Consider the following 21,068-nt stretch of genomic DNA (forward strand, 5'->3'; position numbering starts at 1 on the left):
TCTTGGCGGCTGCGGCGCCGCCTCCCCCATCAGCTGATCTGAACTTCCGGCCGCGCCGGCCACCACCACTTCCGCCCTCGCGCGCCCAGGAACCCGAGCCGGTACGCGCGGGTATAAGGAACCTGTTTAATTGCTACATTTCCTGCTTTTTTTCCTCGAGCCCACCCCCAGATACCGTAAGAGGAAGCCAACCCCCAAAAATATTCGAAACGACTACAGATCCCAGCAATAACCCGGCGTCCATCATGTCCCGAAGAAATAAGCAGCCGCCACGCATATCGGGAGTTGTAGGCTGTCAAGAGACAAACACAGGAACCATTGGGTGGAGTTATTGTCCTAACTCCGGATAGGTCCCGGGGGCCGCATCACCTTCTGGGAATTGTAGTTCAGAAGCCTGCATTCCAGAAGACTTTTTAATGGGGTTTAATTGGCGAAGCAACAGGAAAAGGCGGCGTTTGATTTCAGGAGATGGTTGCACTGTTTGTCAGTGGGGCCTTTGAGTCCAGGGGTTCCTAGCCTTTTTCTGTGCCATGGGCCGTTTAACAGCCTGGTGAAGCCCCGAGACCCCCCTTCTCAGATTGTTTATAAGTAAACAAAATAAAAGAATTACAAAGGAAATCTTTTATGTTGAAATACAATTATCAAAATTGTAAAACAAATTTGTAACATAGTACTTCTTTATTTATACATTAAATAAGATCCAGCAGCAAGTGTAATAACTACCATAATATTGAAGTGATGAATTTAAATATTGAGATACTGTGATTTCACATAGGTATTGCTAGTAATACTGTGGTTTGTTTCCCACCGCCCTAATTGAAATGCTCAATTTAAGTTGTGGTTAAAGATAAAATTTTTTTCTCATCCATATTCACAGACCTCTTACTGGGAGTCTATTGACTGTAGGTTAAGAACTTCCAAGGCTAGTCCAAAATGCCTAAGCACTGAGCTTCTTCCTAACAGCTTGCAGAACTAGGCAACTGCCCAGTGCTCCACCAATGGGGTATATGGACTATAGAAAGAGGTAACTGTGGGGGGGTCAAGGAGGCACGGCCCCTTCTTTATCTTAATAATTATCCCACAGGAGCTTTAAAACCCCCAATGATCCCTTTGTACATTTAAAGGGATGTATATGCTGTAAAGTATATAGAAAAGGTTAACTCAGTTATGCCTGGAAGGGCAGAGTATACATAAAATGCTATACAACTGTTCTAATATCAGGAGGTCACAAAAGTAAATGCCTTCAGCAGCTAGGCAGATAACTTAATGAGAGAAGTGAACAGGTGATACACAAAGAAGATAATTGCCAATTAAGTCTCAGTCTCATCATTTGGGAGAGTCCTGTGGCCAGATCCCTGGAGAATGGAGACAAACGACAATCAGCTCTGCTTGATTAATCTTTATTTCCATGTGGGAATAAGAAACTACGGTTGCCAGATCTTTTGATTTTTTTTAAGAAAAGCTAAAAAGTTGGCTTTTTATGACATTTTTCCTATTTTTGAATGTGGCCAGCTAACTTAAAAACAAAATTTTAACTGTGTGGGCCAAATAAAATTCATCTGCAGTAACTTTGGGTCATCAGTTTGTGAACTTCTGATTATTCCCGCAGCACGCTGCAGGGGTTATGCACAAAATAGGTAGTCGCTAAATACTTACAGATGATGGCAAAAAACTCTGCATATAGACAGACTCCAACATCCTTAATGCATCCAAAGGCAAGGGCATTAAATGGTATACAGGACTTCAAATGCAGGACAAGACAAAGGTTTTTGTCCTGCACCTGGTGCAAATTAGGGAGCAAAGACCTTCCAGAGTGTAGGGGAGGACACAAGGTTCAACTATGGTGGGAGTACCTAATCCACAACAAAAGGCCAAGTTCTCTTCAGAGGATTTTATTTCAACATAAAGCATAATTTCCACCCACATAATGATTCCAAAGGGTAAAATAAAGTGTTTTGCCTCCTACTCTTCAAAGACAGCATGGCAGTGCAAACATCTCTAAAATGCCTCTGCATAGTTCTCAGAAGCTATAGTCCAGTCATTGAAAATGCTTCTCCATTTTCAGCTGACATGAGGTTTGTTAGGAAACCTATGTAACAACTTATTCAATTTCTTGGGGGGTAAACTCCCCAACTCTCCCAGGTCCTCCTGGATTGATCTCACTTTTCGGGCTGCCTGAAAGAACAAAAATTAAAATGATAGCTCCAAAGTTGGCCCTGACCTAAGCTAATAGTTCTCACAACACCCCAAATCACACTAAGGTATTAACCAGCCTGGAGATCTGTGTCATCTTCCCAGTCCCCTTTCATCAGAAGGACTTGGGACCCAAGAATGACTGTATGGTCTGAAGCTACCATGCCAGCTGGCAATTAAGTCTAGGCTGGAAACCAAACAACCTGTCCTTTACTATCTTTAGTTCTACTTCAGACAATAATGTCTATTTGAACAGCAATTTAAACTTTACAAAGTGGTTTTCCCATTCATCTCTTCACTTGACACTCACAAAATTCTGTAAGGTGGATACTAATATTAACCTCATCTTGCACCAAGTAAAGCTAAAACCAGTGAAACAAATCGCTCAAGATCACAATGCCTTCAAAACGGTAACCTTTCCCACTTTGGCGTGACTCAGGTAGCTTCCAAAAACTTCCTCGCCCTTTTAGAATGAGAGGGACTTTCTTATCTCCTAGCAAGAGACAGTAAGAACCATTACTGTATGCCCCCCATTTTCCTCCCAAAAGGGCACCCCAGGAGTCTCCTGTCACCTCAGCCCTCGAAGCACAATCGAAGAAGTCCTGGATCTCTTTTTTGCACGCTTCGTCGCGGAATTCATTCTGCTTCCAGCAAGCCATCATTACTGACATCTCCGTGATACAAGTCGCCTCTGGAAGAGCAGAACGCGGGGACCCTCAGTCACAAGGAGACCCTTACCTTCCGGCCCTCCCACCCAGCAGCCCTCTGCACTCCTCCGACTTCCGCTCTGGGGCCTCCACGGATCCGACTGCTCACCGCCCTTCTCCCGGCGCCGTTCCCCGACACGGTTAGCTAGGATGAGGGGCTTGTTGGGCTTCAGTATGGGCTTCCGCGGGTTTCCAAACCTTGCTAACCGACCCCGGAGGCTGGGCGTCGCCATTGCTCACCGAGCTCCCAGCAGGCTCTGCGGCGCCGTGCGTGACCCTGCGTGACCCCTACGAGCTCGACGAGACTCGGCGACAACCTCTCCCACCCCCCACCCCCCCGCTCCCGCCCCAGCATGCACCTTTTTCTTTTCTTGGCGGAGTCGTCTTGATGCCGGGTTCGGATCCCGCCTGGTGCAGACCCGTGTGCAGGTTAGGAGGGGAGTCTTTGGGACTCTTTTGTGAATCTACGCTGACTCTTGTAGGCTCCGGGCTCTGAAGTCTTGGGGCAGTACTGGGCCGGGAACACCCAGGAAAGAGGCCTGATAAATGGACTCTAGTTTCTGGTGGTAAAGTCTGGGTTAGAGGGTGATTGACACAGGCAAGGGCAGAGAGAATAGGAGCGAACCAAAATATGAGAGTTTAAGATGCTACATTGGGAATGATTTTATTTTAATAAACCTTTAAGAACTGTTGGTTTTGATTACCTTTAGAGCCACTCTGAAGCCGCGAAGAAAAATAGGCTCATTTACTCTAACAGCTGCTGCGCTTAGATATCGTTTGTTCATTTGTAGTGATCTCACTGGATTGGGTGAGGTTTAAGCACTTTCTCGCATTCATCGTTTTAGTTAATCCTCTCGCCAATCCTCTGAAGGTACTTAGCAGTACCATTCCTGTTTATACACTTGGCCCTTCAATTATGATGCCTACCTTTAATCAGACTTGGTTCTAAGTTACTTTCTTCCCCCCGCCCCCTCCTCCCCACCAAGTGACTTTTAGCTGTTTACAAAACTCAATCCAAAGATGAACCACTCATTCTCAAGGCATTTACACATGAGCTCCAAGAAGTGTCTCTGGTAATGGAAGCATAACTTGGACAAGCTTGTAGTTCATAAGATGACTACTATGGAGAAGCAATATTTAGTGTGTGCTAATCACTTATCACAGATGTTTGGAATCTTCCCATTTATCTCTGCATGACTGGTTCTTTTTCTTCTATTGAGTCCCAGTTCATGTCAGAGAGGACTTCCCTGACTTCCATCCAAACCACCACCAACCTGTTTTATTTTCTTCAGAATACCTATCATAGTCTGGATTATCTTGTTCATTTATTGTTTGTTTACAGCCTTACCCCCCAACACCCATTTAAAATGTAAGCATCATGAGAGAAGGGACCTTGTCTATCTTGTTCAGTGCTATCCCCAAGGCCTAGAGTAGTGCCAATAAATACTTGTTAAATGAACAAATGTTTGAAATATTTTTGCAAGTCTCCAGCTTTACCATCTTCACCCCAGAAATAAAACCAAGCAGAAGACAATGTTTAAAAAGAAGCCATTTATTATACAAAATTAAACCTGTGATAATCGAAGAAGCAACTCAGGAATAATAAAGGCATCAGCCCCATGCTCCACCCCCACTGCAGCAACACAAATAAAGCTAATTCCTATCAGAACTTCTACCACCAATAACCCCAAGTCCGCTACTGTATACAGAGCAGGCTGGGCCCCAATCCAGAGAAAATTCACATTGCTTGCTTTCTCCACAGAGAAAGTGAAGCCTTTAGTTAGATAGCCATGTGGCTATTCCTGGTTCTGCTTTCCCTTGTAGAAATGTAGCACCTGGTTTTGAATACTGTTATAGTAAGAGGAATAAAGGAGAAAGTCTGGGAAGCACTGACCACAAAGCAGGCATGAGTCTCCAGCCACAATCATTCATAAAAAACTGGCCTACTTTGTACATAAAAGTGCTAAGGTAATGCCAGTGTGAACTGTTGTAATTAGACAGGAGAGGTAGGGATGATTCTACACCTTGCATAACCATCACCTACCCTTTTCATTGCACATAATGAAATTTGAGTCCTAACCTTATTTTGCACTTGGGTAATAATGTATTTTGCACTATATAAACTAGCATCTGCATTTAAATAGATTGCAAGCTTAGAAATCAGAGTCCTGAATTTGGCTTCTTTTGTGAGAGTCCTTACTATATCAAATTTTAACATAATTATTTTCGAAGGTCTGTCTTTCTCTCTTATTCTTTTCTGCAAAAGTCCAAACAGAAAACTTTCCATGCTGTTATGAAGGGCATTTTTTATTAAATAAAATGAAAAAAGGGGAGTTCCCCAGTGGTTGGGCCTCTGTGCTTTCACTGCCGAGGACCCGGGTTCAGTCCCCGGTCTGGGAACTGAGGTCCCACAAGCCATGCAGCACAGCCAAAAAAAAAAAGTTAAAGAAAAAAGAACCACCCTGGCAGTGAAACCCAGACTAAATTATAGCTTTGCTTGGCCACATCTTTAGGACCCTAGTTGTTGGAGCATCTCATATATAAACAATATATGAGCACCCCATATATATAAATGTTTATTGCGAGGTCTGTTGCAGAATTTCCATTTTGCAGTATATTATATAGTTTCACGTCAGCCAAAAATGGTAAATTCTCTGTAAATCTTCACCCCATTCCAAGCAGGTGCCATTATTTTTTTAAATAAACACTTGATGTTAGCTTTGATCTAGCTCTAAAGAGCTAGATTTCCTAAATTTAAAAACAAGCTGGTGGGCTTCTCTGGTGGCACAGTGGTTAAGAATCTGCCTGCCAATGCAGGGCACACGGGTTCGATCCCTGGCCCCGGGAAGATCCCACATGCCGCGGAGCAGCTAAGCCCGTGCGCCACAACTACTGAGCCTGTGCTCTAGAGCCCCCGTGCCACAACTACAACTACTGAAGCAGAGCCCATGCTCTGCAACAAGAGAAGCCACCGCAATAAGAAGCCACCACAATGAGAAGCCCGCTCATCACAACAAAGAGTAGCCCCCGCTCGCTGCAACTGGAGAAAGCCTGCGCACAGCAACGAAGAAACAACACAGCCAAAAATAAAAACAAATATCGGCTTCCCTGGTGGCGCAGTGGTTGCGAGTCCACCTGCCAATGCAGGCGACAGGGGTTCGTGCCCCGGTCCGGTAAGATCCCACATGCCGCGGAGCAGCTGGGCCCGTGAGCCATGGCCGCTGAGCCTGCGCATCTGGAGCCTGTGCTCCGCAAAGGGAGAGGCCACAACAGTGAGAGGTCCGTGTACCACAAAAAAAATAAAATAAAAACAAATAAATTAATTTTTTAAAAAGCTGGTATATCACACACAGAACAGCTTAGCAGTCTGCTCAAAATATTAAAAACGCTCAACATCATTAATCATTAGAGAAATGCAAATCAAAACTACAATGAGATATCATCTCGCACCAGTCAGGATGGCCATCATCAAAAAATCTAGAAACAATAAATGCTGGAGACGGTGTGGAGAAAAGGGAACACTCTTGCACTGCTGGTGGGAATGTGAATTGGTACAGTCACTATGGAGAACAGTATGGAGGTTCCTTAAAAAACTACAAATAGAACTACCATATGACCCAGCAATCTCACTACTGGGCATATACCCTGAGAAAACCATAATTCAAAAAGAGTCATGTACCAAAATGTTCATTGCAGCTCTATTTACAATAGCCCGGAGATGGAAACAACCTAAGTGTCCATCATCGGATGGATGGATAAAGAAGATGTGGCACATATATACAATGGAATATTACTCAGCCATAAAAAGAAACGAAATTGAGCTATTTGTATTGAGGTGGATGGACCTAGAGTCTGTCATACAGAGTGAAGTAAGTCAGAAAGAGAAAGGCAAATACCGTATGCTAACACATATATATGGAATTTAAGGGAAAAAAATGTCATGAAGAACCTAGGGATAAGACAGGAATAAAGACACAGACCTACTAGAGAATGGACTTGAGGATATGGGGAGGGGGAAGGGTAAGCTGTGACAAAGGGAGAGAGAGGCATGGACATATATACACTACCAAACGTAAGGTAGATAGCTAGTGGGAAGCAGCCACATAGCACAGGGAGATCAGCTCGGTGCTTTGTGAGCGCCTGGAGGGGTGGGATAGGGAGGGTGGGAGGGAGGGAGACGCAAGAGGGAAGAGATATGGGAACGTGTATATGTATGGCTGATTCACTTTGTTATGGAGCAGAAACTAACACACCATTGTAAAGTAATTATACTCCAATAAAGATGTAAAAAAAAAATTAAAACCCAACAAAACCTTATAGAAGGACAAGATTCTATTATACATAGTCTGTACTGAAGTCATAAGCATCATCTTCCTCTTCAGTCTTTACAACTATATATATATGTTTGTAAATTAATGTGTGTATATATACATACATACACACACACTAATTTAAACCAGACATATTGATAAGCTATGGAACTTCTCTAGTGATAACTCATTAATACAACATTACAACCAGGGTAGTTCTAAGATCCAAGGTATTCTTTCTTGTTCCACTGCCCCAGAAAAAGTAAATGGTCTCCCTGTCCATTAAGCTGTATGTTTAAACCACAGGAATAGAAGGGTCTGGCTACCTCCCTAAATCTGACTAACAACTTTTTATTTAGCCAGCCACTGTGATGGCTTAAATGTCTTGCTTCGCTTCTCATGCCCTTGAGCTTAGGTGGGTGGGCTCCATCAAAATGTAGTCTCAGTAAGTACTATAAAGTTGTGCGTTGTAACAGTAATAGAGTGAATGAAGTTGGAATATTTATCCCACTTAAAGTGAAAAGTGCCACAGAATATGAAAGAATTACTAGAGCTATATTGCTGGGCTGTTTTTTTCTGCCATAATTTTCATGAGTTTTGGGGGGAAATGGACTTTTGTAGCATATAAAAATAATAGAAGAGTTCATTAGGCAGACAGAAGAGATCAAGGACTTATAAAAATCTGCACTTAGATTCACATTGGCCTATTTCAACATTTCAAAATCATTATAGCTTTTTCTGCTGTCATTTCCAGCCTGAAACTCCATCTCTAATCTAAAATAGAGCAGGACAATTCATTAAATTGGCATGACATTTATTAGCCACTGAATCTTTCTACTCATGAGTGGAGAAGGAATTTCAGATATGCCCTAGATAAGAAGCAAACCAGCAGTAAGAAAAGCTGTCAAATCTACAGGCAGTTTAATGCTGGGGAAAATGAATGTGGGAATGGTGGCAAGGCTACTCCGTCTCCATCAGAAATTGTGGAAAACCAGGAAAGAAAAAGCCATTCAAAATGAAAAGGTTGACATGAAAAGCAATGTAAATGATATAAAAAATACAACTCCAGAGAGCCAGAATACAACCCCCCAGGAATTTTGCTTCACCACCAACATAACAGTTTATAAAGCAAGAGATGAGGAAAAGAGATTGGGAAAGGTACTGAATAATGAGTGGTTTGAGGAATAGCACAGTAGTTTTCTAAAGATGCTAAACCTGGCCCATCTTACCTCATTCACAGCCAAGTACTAACGTGTTGTCCCAATCACGACTGAGAGGATGATATGGCTAGAGAAATAAGCAGTTCTTTAAAATTTTTGTTGATCAGCACCTTTAATCAAATAGGTGTTTCAGGCTTCTGGTTCCCACTAAACCAAGAACTGGATGCCTCCATCTCTCCATGAGGAGAGGCCCTATTACCATAGGCTGAGACCCTGGCTACACATCTTTAGGATAAAATATCAGTAGATATAACTTATTCTTTGAACTCATGGTAAGACAGTGCTCATTAAGAACTTGCGTAGCAGATACCCTTCATGTCCCACGCTAGAATAAGGACTTCCATCTCCTTAGCTCTATCAAGTTAAGGACTCTTGCAAGAGTAATTAGAGATTTTGGTTCCTTTTCATGAAGATCTCAGTTAGGTAATCCCAAAATTTCCTCTGCAGTGTCTCATTGTTGTGGATCATGGCAGTGAGAGCTTCCCCCTGGTCCAGGCCTTGCCAGTAATCTTGCAGCCACATCTCCTTCCAGCTGAAACATCAAAATGGGAGTTGGATTACGGAACCTCAGCACAGCTATGAGTCCTACCTTTCTCTGAATGGCCAAAGAAATCTTAAGCAGATACAGTGGTTTATGGCTAGGACGAGGGATCCGCTTTGAGGGAAGGGAATGTGAAGTAAACCCAGTACTAGTCCAAGTGACGGGCAGTAAGCCACAAACACAAATTTATCACACAACACCCCCCCTCCCCCAATGAGTTAAATTTCCTGACTTGCCTGCTCTTGGTCCCTAAATGTGGAGGGAATTAAGAGGCAGGCAGGACAGGGGCCAAACTATGGACACAGTAATCTCCCTAAGAAAAGCAAGGGGGCATATTTAGATGGTTACCTTTCATGTTACACCTATTTCAATAATCAAAATGAAAGTGCAATAGTATCCAGTGTCTTGATGAGACAGAACCTGAATGTTTCTCTTTTTTTAATGTGTTACACTTTTCCTCTGACAAATCATAATATGTTCAGCACAAACTAGATACAAATTACTTGATGTAAATTACTGGATACAAATTACCTCCACTCCCAGGACCAAACTGTGCCAGCCCTCTGCTGCCATCCACTGTCCAAGGTGATCTCTGCAGGACATTCTAGCAGCCTCTCTTTCTCACGGCTAATAATCTTTTATCACCCCTCCCCCAACAGGTGTGGTTTGCTGCAAGCGGCTTCAACATTTCCCCACCCCACCTCCCATGCTGACCTTGTTTCCCATTGTCACCACCTACTGCAGTAGCCCCCTCACTTCCCTTCCAATCCACACTGCCCACCATTGTTAATCATCCTTTGAAAGCATCCCTTCTACTCTGTCTAGGACAAGCATATAATTTATCATCCAAATCAGGGTAATTTTAAGAGTGAAAGGAGGTGCTGTTAATAGTTACACCAGGTTAACAGGTATAAACCCTGACTGTTGCAGACAAACCTCCCTCAGAATACTCTCTTCTGTATCTCTCATCCCCAGCCCCACCATGCTGAAGGTGCTCCATAAATAGCTGAGTTGATTTTCAGGACAGTCCAGCTCCAGAGCCTAGTATTCAGAATATGTACAACCTGGCCCAGCTTTGTCTCTCCCCCATTGCTTCCCTGAACGGGCCCTCTGCTCTAGTTGAAGCTTTTTTTAAACTACTGCAAACATTGTTTACAAAAGCTGATTTTTGTATGCTGTTGCCCTGAATGATATCTCACATCTTTTACTGAGCTTTCGCAGTTTGTCTTATCCCCACAACTAGACTCTTGTTACCTTAAAGGCAGAGTGATCCCATGTCATAATTTCCTTATACAACATCCCCTCAGCACCTAGTGCTAATTTATTGCCTGCAGGAAGCAAGTCAGTAAATCATTTGATTTGACAGCCACAGGGGACCCCAGCTACCCTTACCTGTCATTCTCAGGAATCTCTTCCACACTGCCAAAGCCAGGTGTGGGCACTGGGCAGTCCATGTGTGAGGGCTGGGCAATATGAGGCTCAGGGACACGGATGTCCCCAGGAGAGGCTGCATGGGCCTTCTCGGCATCCAGCCGAGCCAGTTCGTGGTCACAGACGAAACACTCGAAGCCGTTAAGGTAGTTAGGCAGTAAAGGATCATTCACTCCCCACTCCCGCTGCTTCAGACTATCCAGAAGGAACTGGTTGGTGATGCCCCCAGGTTGCTTGTATGCCAGGTATTTCATATATTCCTCATCATTTTTGTCCAGAAAGTCAATAAACTCTGCCAGCTTCTGCGGCGACTCAAAGTCGTCAATGAGGATGATGGAGTGATTGTTGGGCACCCAGTCCCTCACAGAGGGAGAGCCGCGGTACACAGGCACAGCACCGAGGTGCATGGGGCGCCACAGTTTTTCCGTCATGTAGTCGTCACAGATGGCATTTTCGAGGGCCAAATGAAACTTATAGCGGGACAAGAAGGCCAAGAGTTCTGGATCCTCAGTGGTGGCTGTGGCTGTGTCCTGTAGCCGCGGCGTGGGCAGCTCCCGATTCTTCAGGCATTTCCCATATGAGTCCACCTGAGTGGGGTACAGCACGCCGTCAAGAGGGTATGGGTAGCGTATATATGGACATATATACACTACCAAATGTAAAATATATAGCTAGTGGGAAGCAGTCGCATAGCACAGGGAGATCAGCGCGGTGCTTTGTGACCAGCTAGAGGGGTGGGATAGGGAGGGTGGGAGGGAGGGAGACGCAAGAGATATACGGGGATATATGTATATGTATAACTGATTCATTTTGTTATAAAGCAGAAACTAACACACCATTGTAAAGCAACTATACTCCAGTAAAAATGTGAAAAAAAAGAAGATACGGCACGTCGGCCTGGACACCAGGGGTCGCGGCCTCAGCCCGGCGCGCCACCCTCCCCTTCCCGCCCCGCCCTCACCCACCGGGATGTAGCGCATGAGCTCGCGCACGTAGCGGTCCCGGTCCGCAGGCACGTCGCAGTGGGACTGCAGATAGAGCAGCGGCGCGTAGCCCCGGCGGCGCCAGTCGGCGCGTTCCGGGAGCGGAGGCGCCGCGCGGCGCAGATAGGCGGTCCCGGGCAGCCACTGCAGCGGCAGCGGGTAGTCCGAGTGACGGCTGAAGGTGGCGGTAAGATTGAAGAGGCGGATGCCCGGACTGTGGCTCAGCAAGAAGTTGTTGAGGGGCGACTCCTCGTGCAGGAGCGCCCAGCTCTGGTGCGCCAAGCGCGGCAGCGGCGCCTCGGACGCGCGGAAGTCGGTGCCGTAGAAGAGCAGTGCGCGCGTCCGCGAGTCTCCCCGCACCCGTCGGTCCCGGGACGCCACGCACGCGCCGCGCGCGCACTCGATGCGCTCCGAGTCGCCCGGGAAGTGAGGGAACAGCCCTGGGCTCCACCAAAGCAGCACCGGCAGGTCCACCGCCTCCCCCGTCCCCGGCCGCGGGGTCCCTGGACCGCGCGCCACCCCCACTGTGCCCAGCGCGGAGGGAGGCCGGAAAACTGCGCCGTCCCACGGCTCCGCCCACTCCACCTCCCCGCCGGTCTCCCCCTCCGCCAAGGGCCTTGAGCCGCTGGCCGCACAGACACTAAGCACTCCCAGGGCGGCAAGCACAGCCCCCGTGCGGCCGGCCCCCATGTCTACTCTGACAGCCGAAGCCCCTCAGCAACAGGCCCCGCCTCGCGGTGAGTCGCGACGCGACGAGGTCCTACGCCACAGGGGCACATGGCGCATGCGCAGCTCAGTGGCCACCTCAGCCGGACACTTCGCCGGAGCCGCTAATCCTGGCAGGAAGTACTGCAAGGAAAGTGATACGTCACAGATAAAACGGAGGCTGCTGGTTACATCTTAATTTATTTTATTTCTTTACAAATTAAAGATGCATTGAAAAATAAACCAACGAAGAGAAATGAGAGGTCCAGAGCAGGGGCGTCCCGGGCTGGGAGCAGGCAAGCCTGGCCACCATCAAGCCTAGCCCTTGTCCTGCCCCAGCTAGGTGGGGTTGGAAGAGAACTGTCAGCCACTCTGTCAGTACGAAAGCCTGAGTGGTGTCCTAGCAGGAGAGACTAGCCACCTCTGCCTCTCTCTCCAACAACCTCCAGCTTGGAGAGCAGTGCTTCCAGCGGGAGCTCAGAGTGGGATGCGGGCTGGCTCTGTGAGGTATTGCAAGTCGATGGCCAGGCTCCCTACAGAACCATCCAGTGTTGGGGCCTCTCCAGCTAGAAAGGAGACTGATACCGCTACCAGGTCTTAATATAATTTGCAACTCTGTTCCCAGGCTCATTCATTTCTGATTACGTGCCTCTATTCACCAAGTGATCACCAATCATTTCAGGAGAGAGAAAGATCAGTGGAAGCAGAGCAAGAAAGCTAATCAACCACCCTCAGTCACTCTGAGTTGGCTGTTGACTTCCAGGCCCAAGAAGACTGACCACTTTTCTCTCTACCATCTATGGTCTATACCCCAGCTCTTGTGCACCTGTAAGTATGTTTATCCCTAATATAGGAAGTTGTTGATGACAATGAGCTGACTTCGCAGCCCCTCCCCCTGTAATACCCTGGGATCCTCACTCCTTCCTGTCTGCCCTTCTCTTCTTGGAGGCTGGTCCAAAGGGACACATAATATTATCAGGGTCTGGGTGGCTCCAAATCCCCCAACACCAAATCATATACAGTGAACTGAGAAACTACATTCATTACGACAGGATTAGCAGGAAAATGGTAAAGTGAGGGGACAGGGGCACCTTCCAACAGCAGGACATGACAGAGTGGTAGGATACTTGAGCCCAGAAAGAAGGTGTCTCCTTATACCTCCCCCTCCCCCCAAAGAGACTGAGGTCAGCTTATATGACTTATAATATATGGAACTGTCCCAATTTCTCTGCTGTCCTGGGGTACTTTCTGGAAGCTGGCCTGGACCCTATGCTGTTTACCACATGCTCTAGCTCAGTAGCTGCCGAATCTCCTTGTGCATATGACAGAGAAAGTCCACGTAGGATGCTCCGCCGCTCAGGCTCTTGTCTTCCACCAGGAAGTGTTTGAACAGTGTCTCCAGCTTGTCCTCTTGTTTCACCACAATAAGCTACGGCCAGAACACAGGGTCATGAGGCAGGGCTAAAGGGAATTAAACATGCCCTAAAATCCCATTATCTAGTCACTTACTCCCCATCCCCCTTCCCAGTGAGGACTTGACAAGGTAAGAAATCCAGGTTCGGATCAGTGTTACCTTCATGTACCGCGATCTCTGTGCCCTCAAACTGTCAATGAGGCCTTGCACCTTCTTGGACAGTAGATTATCCAGAACTGGCAGAACACTCTGGAACACAAAATTCATTTATCCTTATGGTAAGGTATGCTGAATCCAGAAGTGAAGATGGGACAGCACAGATTTATGCATTATCTGAAATATGGAAGCCTGTGAAGAATGACAGCACCCTCCCTCTCTAAGTGTACCCTGCTATTTAAGGGAATGAGCACACTTTTCTTGGCTCCTAACTCATATCACAGAGTCTACTTCCACACCCACATTCTCCTTGACTCCCTGCCCTCACCAAGCCACTGGTGATCTGACTGAAGGAGGAGACACCGAAGAGGCTCTGGACAACACCCTGTTGGACACTTGCTCCCACCCAGAGGAAGAGGTTGAGCCCATTCTCCAGCAAATATATATCCCCGTTGCTTAGACGCTCTTCAGATGCTCGAACTGCTGGTGGTTCAGTGGTATTCTCAATGGGAGACTTTGTCTAGACAAAAGGAAGGCGGCAAACGGTTACCAAGGACCATAAGACTCGTTTGCCCACCCACACCCCCATCCTCCACCCCCATACACAAGAAATTTCAGAAAGCTAAGTACCTGAGTAACTCTCAGTATGAAATTATTACATCAGATAAGATAGGTAAAATATTCATGAGTGTCAGGCACAGATAATATTAATCCTTCCCTTCCTCCTCCTATGATGTCCCTTTCTCACTACAATGTCTCACACTCCAGCACTCAGTCGCACCAACGGTAGGAGCCGAGGATAGAAGAAGACATTGGTCTCAGCCACATCCATGGAGGTAACCAGCTGTCGGACGTAGGCCCGGTCATCAGTAGTGACTTCAGCTCCAGGCTGCAGGACATCACTCTTCAATACACAGTTCAGGTAAACTGGGAGTAGCTTCATGCACTCAGGAAGGATCAACTAAGGGGGTTATCAAAACAAAGTCAATAATCATGAGAAATCCTTCCCAATGCAAAAATGTATCCCAACAACTCCTCCACCAATATGCTTTCCCTACCTGTCCTGCAGAGGAGGGGCTGGCACAGTTCTTTCTGTAACAGGCCAAGATCTGGGCACACTGAGTGATAAGAGTGTCACGAACAGTCTTCACAGGGCTGCTCAGGACCCCCCGGTATGCTGGATGGGAAAGGGAGACAGCACAGTCACTGGTCAGCCCCTCCATCACATGTGCCTTCCCACCATCACACCCACTCAGGAATGCTGAACTGTTGACCATCCTGGACCTTTCTCTTAGCCCCAATCCCACCCTGCCCTGCCTCTGCCCTCACCAAACTTGGCCATGTAGTTGATGAGCGTGTCAGTCTCACAGTTTCGATACAGATCAGCCAGCTGAGTGCAGCAGTTGAGGGCCAGGTTGTGGATGCGGAGCCGTCGCTGCCCTGCACAGCTGGTGTAGAGCAGGGCACACTAGGGGAAGCGAGAAAGGCGGAATTCACACCCCTCCCTCAGCATAGCCCTTGGAAAACTGCCTCTGCTGTATTATTAAACTAGAAGACAGACAGGAGCCATCCCTTCTCCAGTCTCTTCTAGTCTTCTCTACCCATCCCTCACCCGCTTCCCTACAGCCTATTTATATCCAGTGAAATGACCACGGACACTTCTTCCCCAACCCCTGCCTCCTGTCCCCTACCTGCAGGAGGGCTCCATTCTCTTCATTGAGCCGATCGTCATGCTTGAACTCCACAGTCACCGTCTTGTCCCCATCCAGCCCAGCCAGCTCCACATCTGTTGTGTTGTTCATGTAGAAAGCCCCAAAGAAATCTACAGCACGGATACCTGAGGCCACATGGACAGGGCTAAAGGTATGACAGGTGCCTCCCTCCAGACTGAGCCCCCCCACCTGCTCTTCTCCAACTAGGACTGACCAGTGCTTGTCCGGACCCGCATCACAGCATCAAAGCCAACGACCTTCTGTACATCCCGACGCAGGTCACTCAGGAACCGTTCCTGGTCATTTTCCACCTGCATCCCCCCAGGCTCAGAGTCACATCACTGACTACATATAAACAATCTCCCTGCACCCCCTCCACTCTACAAGCCTGCAGAATCATAATGACAGTAACAGTGAAGATAATGATGTTGATGATAATGATAGCTTTTAAGCACTTATTACATATTACATGCCAGGTATCCCATTAAGTGCCTTACATATAATTACTTAATCCTGATGACAAATCCTAATTAATAGCTATAAAAATCCCATTTTGTAGATGAAGAAACAAAGGAGAGAATAATTAAGTAATTTATCCTAGGTCATACAGCTGGTAAATAGTAGGGCCAGCATATCAACCTGGGACTGATTCCAAGCCCCGTGCTCCTGACTGCCACACTCTCTTCTGTACACTGTGCAGTCTTCTCCTCCAACGCTCTTCCTATTAATGAGTCAGCAGCTAAGGGGCCACTCCACATGCAGGCTGGCATTGCCAGTCCTGCTTCCACCTGCCACCCAGAGTCCCATGCCGTACCTGAAAGCAAGCGTATTTATAGACAGAGCCACCAGTGAGCTGGGGTACAACAGAGAGCGTGGCCACATCCACATACTGGTTAGGGAAGAGGAAGAGGTCTACGCAGCAGCCTTGGGCCACACACTCTTTGGCCAGGGTCTGATAGGCACCTGTCTGAGGCTGGAACAGAGTCTGGGGAAGAACAGAAAAAAATGTTCAAAGATCTCAGTTCCACCCTGCTTGAGAACTGTATATGCTGTATATGTAATGTGGGATATTCAAGGACATGTAAGACTTCAGATCCACCTCTCAGTTTGCAATAGTAACAGACAGTCTCTTAAAAAAAAAAAAAAAGTCTACCAAGGGCTTTGGGATGGGGTAGAGGTGTGGGAGCAGTGGAGAAGGTTGGCAGTCACAGATGTGACATGTGAAAGGGCAGAGGATCCAGTCCCAGTTCCCCTCAAGAAAGTTAAGAGTACTGCATTGTGAATAGACAGCATGTTCCTCTGTAATAGAAAGTCCTCCCCGCAGCTCCCAATCCCACACCTTCTCCTTGTCTGTGTTGATCAACTTCCTGTCGTCTCTGTTCTTCAGTTTCCCTGGGGCCTCTGCAATGGGCAGGGAGGTGTGGAACAGAAAGAGCTTCCCTGCACACTCAGCAGCCTAGAAAAGAAGAGAGATCTACTTGTCCATTCTTTCCTTTATTCATCCATTATTCATTCATCCCTTCCCTCGTCATTTACTCAGTGCCAACTATGTCAGACAAGCTGACTCACTGCACAGCCATCAATCACTGAAGATACAGGGGTTGTATCCTAGGGGGTAAGATGGTCAGAAGACAGTGTTGCAGAGGTGGCTGCCAGGGACTCAAGCCTTACCTTCAGAGCCTCCATCCCAGCCTGGATAACTGGGGCAAATACTGTCTCTGTCTCCCTTGTGTCTGCAAACATTTCTGGAATCTGATCCAATAAGCTGAAGACATAGGTGATAGGAGGCAATCAAAATTGCTATCCAAATTTCAAATCCCTCAATTCCCTGAAGAGTCATCTGGCCCCCAGACTCTGAGAACTCCTGAGGCACAGCCTCTGTCCATCTGCTGAACCCTCTGCTCAACTTTCTGGCTTTCTGTGGTTGTATCCACCCCACCCCTGCTTTACCCCCACAGTCTAACTCCTACCTGGTGATGACTGCTTGAGACTCATTGACATTGACCAGGAAGCCATCCAGCAGTGGCACAAACATGTCACCCACATCAGATACAACCATCATTTGTGGCTGGGCCAATGAGCTCTTCACATTGTAGAAGTGGAGCACCTTATTATAGGTGACAAAGCCAACGCGGATTGCTGATTCTTCTGCCCCGCCCTCCCTGTAGAAGGTGACATTGTTACCCACGGTTGGCACCTTCTCCACCACCCAACTTCATGACATCAGGATCCATGATGTGCTGAGTTAACCCAGCCACCCACCCCTAAGCCCCCTCCCCAGGCATCATTATCCAAAGGAAGCACCTTGGCTCCTAACTCTCACCTAGGCAGGAAGTCTAACAATGACTTGAGCTCCTCACAGAGGAGCCTAACAAGACCACTCCTGATGGCATTGTAGGAGACGTCAATCATGAAGATGAAGGCAGGAGGGCTGGGGAACTTATTGTTCTGCAAAGGAAGGAAATGTTGGCGGCGGGGGTGGGAGAGGGGTATTAGTAAGCAGGTCAGTTGACTAGAGAGAAGTCAACACCAAAGGGGACAATGACGGGGTGAGGGAAATGACCACAGCAAGTCTTAGCTGTCTCATTGTCCACCCACTGCTGCTCCCCACGCTACCTTCCCTCACCTTGCAGTAATCTACAGTGGCCAAGAATTCATAAGAACCCAGGGACAGCTCAGGACGGTCACAAGCATCCACACGTTTGCCGGTATGATCCAGATGTTGAAAATACTGGGGGGGAACTGTGGGGAGTAGGGCAGAGTGTTACTCAAAGGTCCACGCTCAATCTTAGTTGGGTCCTGGCTGAGCTCACTCTATTGCCCCACATCCCCACAGGCGCCTTATTTCCCCAACTCCTGAACCAACGGACCCTCATCTATCTAACTAGAAAGAGAACAATGAAGATGCAATCCAGATCCCCCCCAACCCCAGCCTCTGTGAACATACCATCGTTGATACAGCTGCAAAAGCAGCACTGGAAGCGCCTCCCTCCCTCAACGAACTGCATGAAAGGGCACATGTATGCTTTGCAGCGATTGCAGCGCAAAGGGCCAGATTCCCCGTGGTCGACAACATATGGTGAAGCCTAAAGAGCAAAGGGGAGGGGCTCAGACATAGAGGGAAGCTACAGCAGGGAGCTATATGTGGCAACAGATGAGGAGGAACAACCTGGAGGTAGAAGGGCATGGCTCAGATACTCTGCCTGGGGAGGGAGCAGAGAGAAGGAGAACGAGGACAAATGTCAAATGTCTCTAAGGAATGTCCCTAAGAGTCTAAATTCTATAGTCCCCTCTCCTTACTCCTCATCTCTACAATTTCACTTCTTCTGGAAAGAGAAGAGCAACTGTGGAACTGGCCCAAACAAGCCAGGGGCTGACATGGATGTATGAGGAGAAAACCAGAGATTACCCAGGATTCTCATTTCTGGCCCAATCTTCAATCCCCTTCACTCCTGCTCTAGGATCTTGACTCCAACCTCCTTTCCCAACAAAGTATCTATGACATTTGTCCTCTCTAATCCCTGGATTTCTGTGAGCCTACTGATGCCCAGGCAGATGTCACCCTACAGATAAGAGACCAGCAGCCAAGTGTCCAACCATCCCCACTGAGACCCAGGAAAAAAGAAAGAGAAAAACACAGAACAAGACAGAGAAGCAGGATGTAAAGTGAGCCTTGAGTATCCAGTTATAGAGAAATCCACCCCAAGTTCATTAAGCTAGGCATGAATATGAGGGTATCCTACCAAGGCCTGGCAGAGCAGCTGCCACGCTCTCTCTCTTTCAATGCTGATTCCAGGTAAGAGAAGGACTACTGGATCCTAATCTACCTTTTTCCTTAATATGCTGTCCTAACATCTCGACTCACCTGGGATGACAGGACAGCATACAAGAAAAAACAGAATGATGTGCTTCTAATCATCTGGAGATGACCATGCTATGAGAGGTTCCTGCAACCAGCTGTCTTCTCCCCTACAAGCTGGCCTTGACTCTTTCCATAATGTGTTTCCCCTGTGGACTCTGCTCCCATCCAGCAATTTCTTGGGCTTTTACTCTCATCCCTACCACCCCTTCAGGCATGGGCCCTGTGATAGAAAGCTATTGAAGATATTCGCCCCTCCCGCCCAACCAAGACTTCTTCCATTGTGACTGCCAGAATCACATCTAGGAAGAAGTCTCACTCCCCAATCCGCCTCCCTTCCTCCCTTTCATTATACTCTAGTCCCTTCCCTGACTCACCTCTTCTGGGGGCAGCCTTGCCAGCGGCTTGATGACAGCTGCTAGGGGCACCTGAGCCTGCTTAGCCATGTCAGATGTGCAAGGGATATTATAGGATGTGCATCGGATGTATCGGGGACTTGCATTCCCTGAAGAGGAGGTAGAAAAGCTGAGTCAGATCACAGAATCACTCCAGACACTGGCTCTCCATTGCCAATCCACCCCATCATCCCAACAAATGCTAGAGCTGATGGTGGCTTTTTCCCCCTAGAGACCAATGAGGGATTGGTCTCTGATTAAAGACTGACAAAGCCCCAACCATAAGCTGATAATGCTGGAGAAAGAGTCCCCGCAGGGAGTAATTAATGCCCTTCTCACCTTGGTCTTTCACAAGGAAGTTGGTGGTGACTAAGGGTGGCACCTGGCCCCGCACTCCAGTAACAAATGGCTCTGAACCCCGGTTGTTCCTGTCATCCTCAATAACCTGAATCTGTAGGGAAGAGGTGAAATGAATGAAGTGACAGATGAAAAGGGAGTAGCAGGTCGCAGAGAGCCAGGAGAAAGAAACACTGGAGCTGCAGCACAGAAACTAATAATTTGCCAAGGAACACGCCTCATGCACCAGGCCTGCTCTCCTTTAGGAGATCATATAAAATGCTGTAATACCAATCTTCCACTCCACAGTCAGCAGCAACATGCTGGACAGGCAACATTGAGAAAGGGCTTCTTTATGAATCGCCCTGATCCCAATAAATGGTGATCACCCTGTTATAATACCTACTCCAGGAAAGCTCCAGCTCTTATCACAAGCCTGCAAACATGATCAGATTCCACTTCCCTCCCCCATCAAGCCTCTGCCTCCCCTTCTCTTCCCAAGACACATTCTGAATCAGAGCAGGGGAACAGACAACGGTAACCATGTAAAAATGAAATCTACCTGGAATGACTCTACACTCAATGAAAAAGGGACAGGGTGAGGAGAGGATTACACAGCAGGAAATGATCAGGTAAGGTGAGGAAGCAGATGCTGCCTTATTTTCAGGTAAGCATCAGTGTGTAAATATGGGAGAAGAGGATATTATAGCCCAATCCTCAGTCCCCCACATTTTGACAGACCCAGCAAAGGAAAAAAAAAAGATTTTGCAAAGCTGGTGATCAGACCTTCATGCAGGCTGATAACCTTTGGTCAGTTACTTCAAGATGGGTTTGGTAAAATCAGAAAAAGTAAAGGGAGAATAAGACTCTGTATCCCATAGCAGAAAGAGTTGAAGCTTAGAAATATATCAAACAGACTCTCTAGATGAGAAAGTGGCCCACACTTTCCCAAACGAGCTGACCCCTCCCCGTAAGAAATGAGTTTTCCAAATTTGTACATTAGTAGCCACCTACCCACATGTTTCTCTACAACAAGCAGTAGACAAATCAAACCCAAAAGGGAAAGATCTACTGTTCAGTTTTTTTTTTTTTTTTTTTTTTTTTTT

At 47.1% G+C, this 21,068-nt stretch overlaps 3 protein-coding genes across 4 annotated transcripts in view; all 3 read right to left on the minus strand.

The window, feature by feature from the left end:
- Window positions 1-1,876: 1,876 nt before the first annotated feature.
- CHCHD1 (coiled-coil-helix-coiled-coil-helix domain containing 1) lies at window positions 1,877-3,159 on the minus strand. Its single transcript, XM_024740925.1, has 3 exons — window positions 3,010-3,159; window positions 2,766-2,884; window positions 1,877-2,175 (listed from the first exon to the last, which is right to left on the minus strand). The coding sequence occupies exons 1-3, from the start codon at window positions 3,131-3,133 to the stop codon at window positions 2,062-2,064; spliced, it is 357 nt and encodes a 118-aa protein (XP_024596693.1). The 5' UTR covers window positions 3,134-3,159; the 3' UTR covers window positions 1,877-2,061.
- Window positions 3,160-7,104: 3,945 nt separating this feature from the next.
- POFUT4 (protein O-fucosyltransferase 4) lies at window positions 7,105-12,178 on the minus strand. The gene is made up of 3 exons (XM_024740665.1): window positions 11,368-12,178; window positions 10,364-10,989; window positions 7,105-8,962 (listed from the first exon to the last, which is right to left on the minus strand). Exons 1-3 carry the CDS (start codon window positions 12,073-12,075, stop codon window positions 8,815-8,817), a joined length of 1,482 nt encoding a protein of 493 aa, XP_024596433.1. The 5' UTR covers window positions 12,076-12,178; the 3' UTR covers window positions 7,105-8,814.
- Window positions 12,179-12,274: 96 nt separating this feature from the next.
- SEC24C (SEC24 homolog C, COPII component) overlaps window positions 12,275-21,068 on the minus strand; it is a 25,198-nt gene continuing 16,404 nt past the window's right edge. For both annotated transcript variants that reach the window (XM_024740650.1, XM_024740644.1), the window contains 17 exons: window positions 19,966-20,077; window positions 19,609-19,736; window positions 18,320-18,458; window positions 17,999-18,114; window positions 17,696-17,820; window positions 17,343-17,534; window positions 17,044-17,137; window positions 16,712-16,828; window positions 16,187-16,357; window positions 15,587-15,683; window positions 15,352-15,497; window positions 14,990-15,128; window positions 14,719-14,837; window positions 14,442-14,621; window positions 13,989-14,180; window positions 13,664-13,753; window positions 12,275-13,519 (listed from right to left, as the gene is read on the minus strand). In XM_024740650.1, coding sequence (XP_024596418.1) covers window positions 13,379-13,519; window positions 13,664-13,753; window positions 13,989-14,180; window positions 14,442-14,621; window positions 14,719-14,837; window positions 14,990-15,128; window positions 15,352-15,497; window positions 15,587-15,683; window positions 16,187-16,357; window positions 16,712-16,828; window positions 17,044-17,137; window positions 17,343-17,534; window positions 17,696-17,820; window positions 17,999-18,114; window positions 18,320-18,458; window positions 19,609-19,736; window positions 19,966-20,077 — 2,298 coding nt within the window. In that variant the 3' untranslated portion in view covers window positions 12,275-13,378. The remainder of the gene's footprint in view (window positions 13,520-13,663; window positions 13,754-13,988; window positions 14,181-14,441; window positions 14,622-14,718; window positions 14,838-14,989; window positions 15,129-15,351; window positions 15,498-15,586; window positions 15,684-16,186; window positions 16,358-16,711; window positions 16,829-17,043; window positions 17,138-17,342; window positions 17,535-17,695; window positions 17,821-17,998; window positions 18,115-18,319; window positions 18,459-19,608; window positions 19,737-19,965; window positions 20,078-21,068) is intronic.

This window comes from Neophocaena asiaeorientalis, unplaced genomic scaffold, assembly GCF_003031525.2.
Source record: "Neophocaena asiaeorientalis asiaeorientalis breed wild unplaced genomic scaffold, Neophocaena_asiaeorientalis_V1.1 scaffold484, whole genome shotgun sequence".
Taxonomy (NCBI): Eukaryota; Metazoa; Chordata; class Mammalia; order Artiodactyla; family Phocoenidae; genus Neophocaena; species Neophocaena asiaeorientalis.

What these genes read in the sequence shown, in the direction of transcription:
- CHCHD1 (XM_024740925.1), bottom strand. Translation starts at nt 3,133, where the DNA reads ATGGCGACGCCCAGCCTCCGGGGTCGGTTAGCAAGGTTTGGAAACCCG. An exon ending in ACGGCGCCGGGAGAAGGGCG is followed by an intron (nt 2,885 to 3,009) that starts GTGAGCAGTCGG and finishes CTGCTCTTCCAG; the next exon opens with AGGCGACTTGTATCACGGAG. An exon ending in ATTGTGCTTCGAGGGCTGAG is followed by an intron (nt 2,176 to 2,765) that starts GTGACAGGAGAC and finishes TTGTTCTTTCAG; the next exon opens with GCAGCCCGAAAAGTGAGATC.
- POFUT4 (XM_024740665.1), bottom strand. Translation starts at nt 12,075, where the DNA reads ATGGGGGCCGGCCGCACGGGGGCTGTGCTTGCCGCCCTGGGAGTGCTT. An exon ending in AGCTCATGCGCTACATCCCG is followed by an intron (nt 10,990 to 11,367) that starts GTGGGTGAGGGC and finishes TACCCCACTCAG; the next exon opens with GTGGACTCATATGGGAAATG. An exon ending in GAGATTCCTGAGAATGACAG is followed by an intron (nt 8,963 to 10,363) that starts GTAAGGGTAGCT and finishes TTGATGTTTCAG; the next exon opens with CTGGAAGGAGATGTGGCTGC.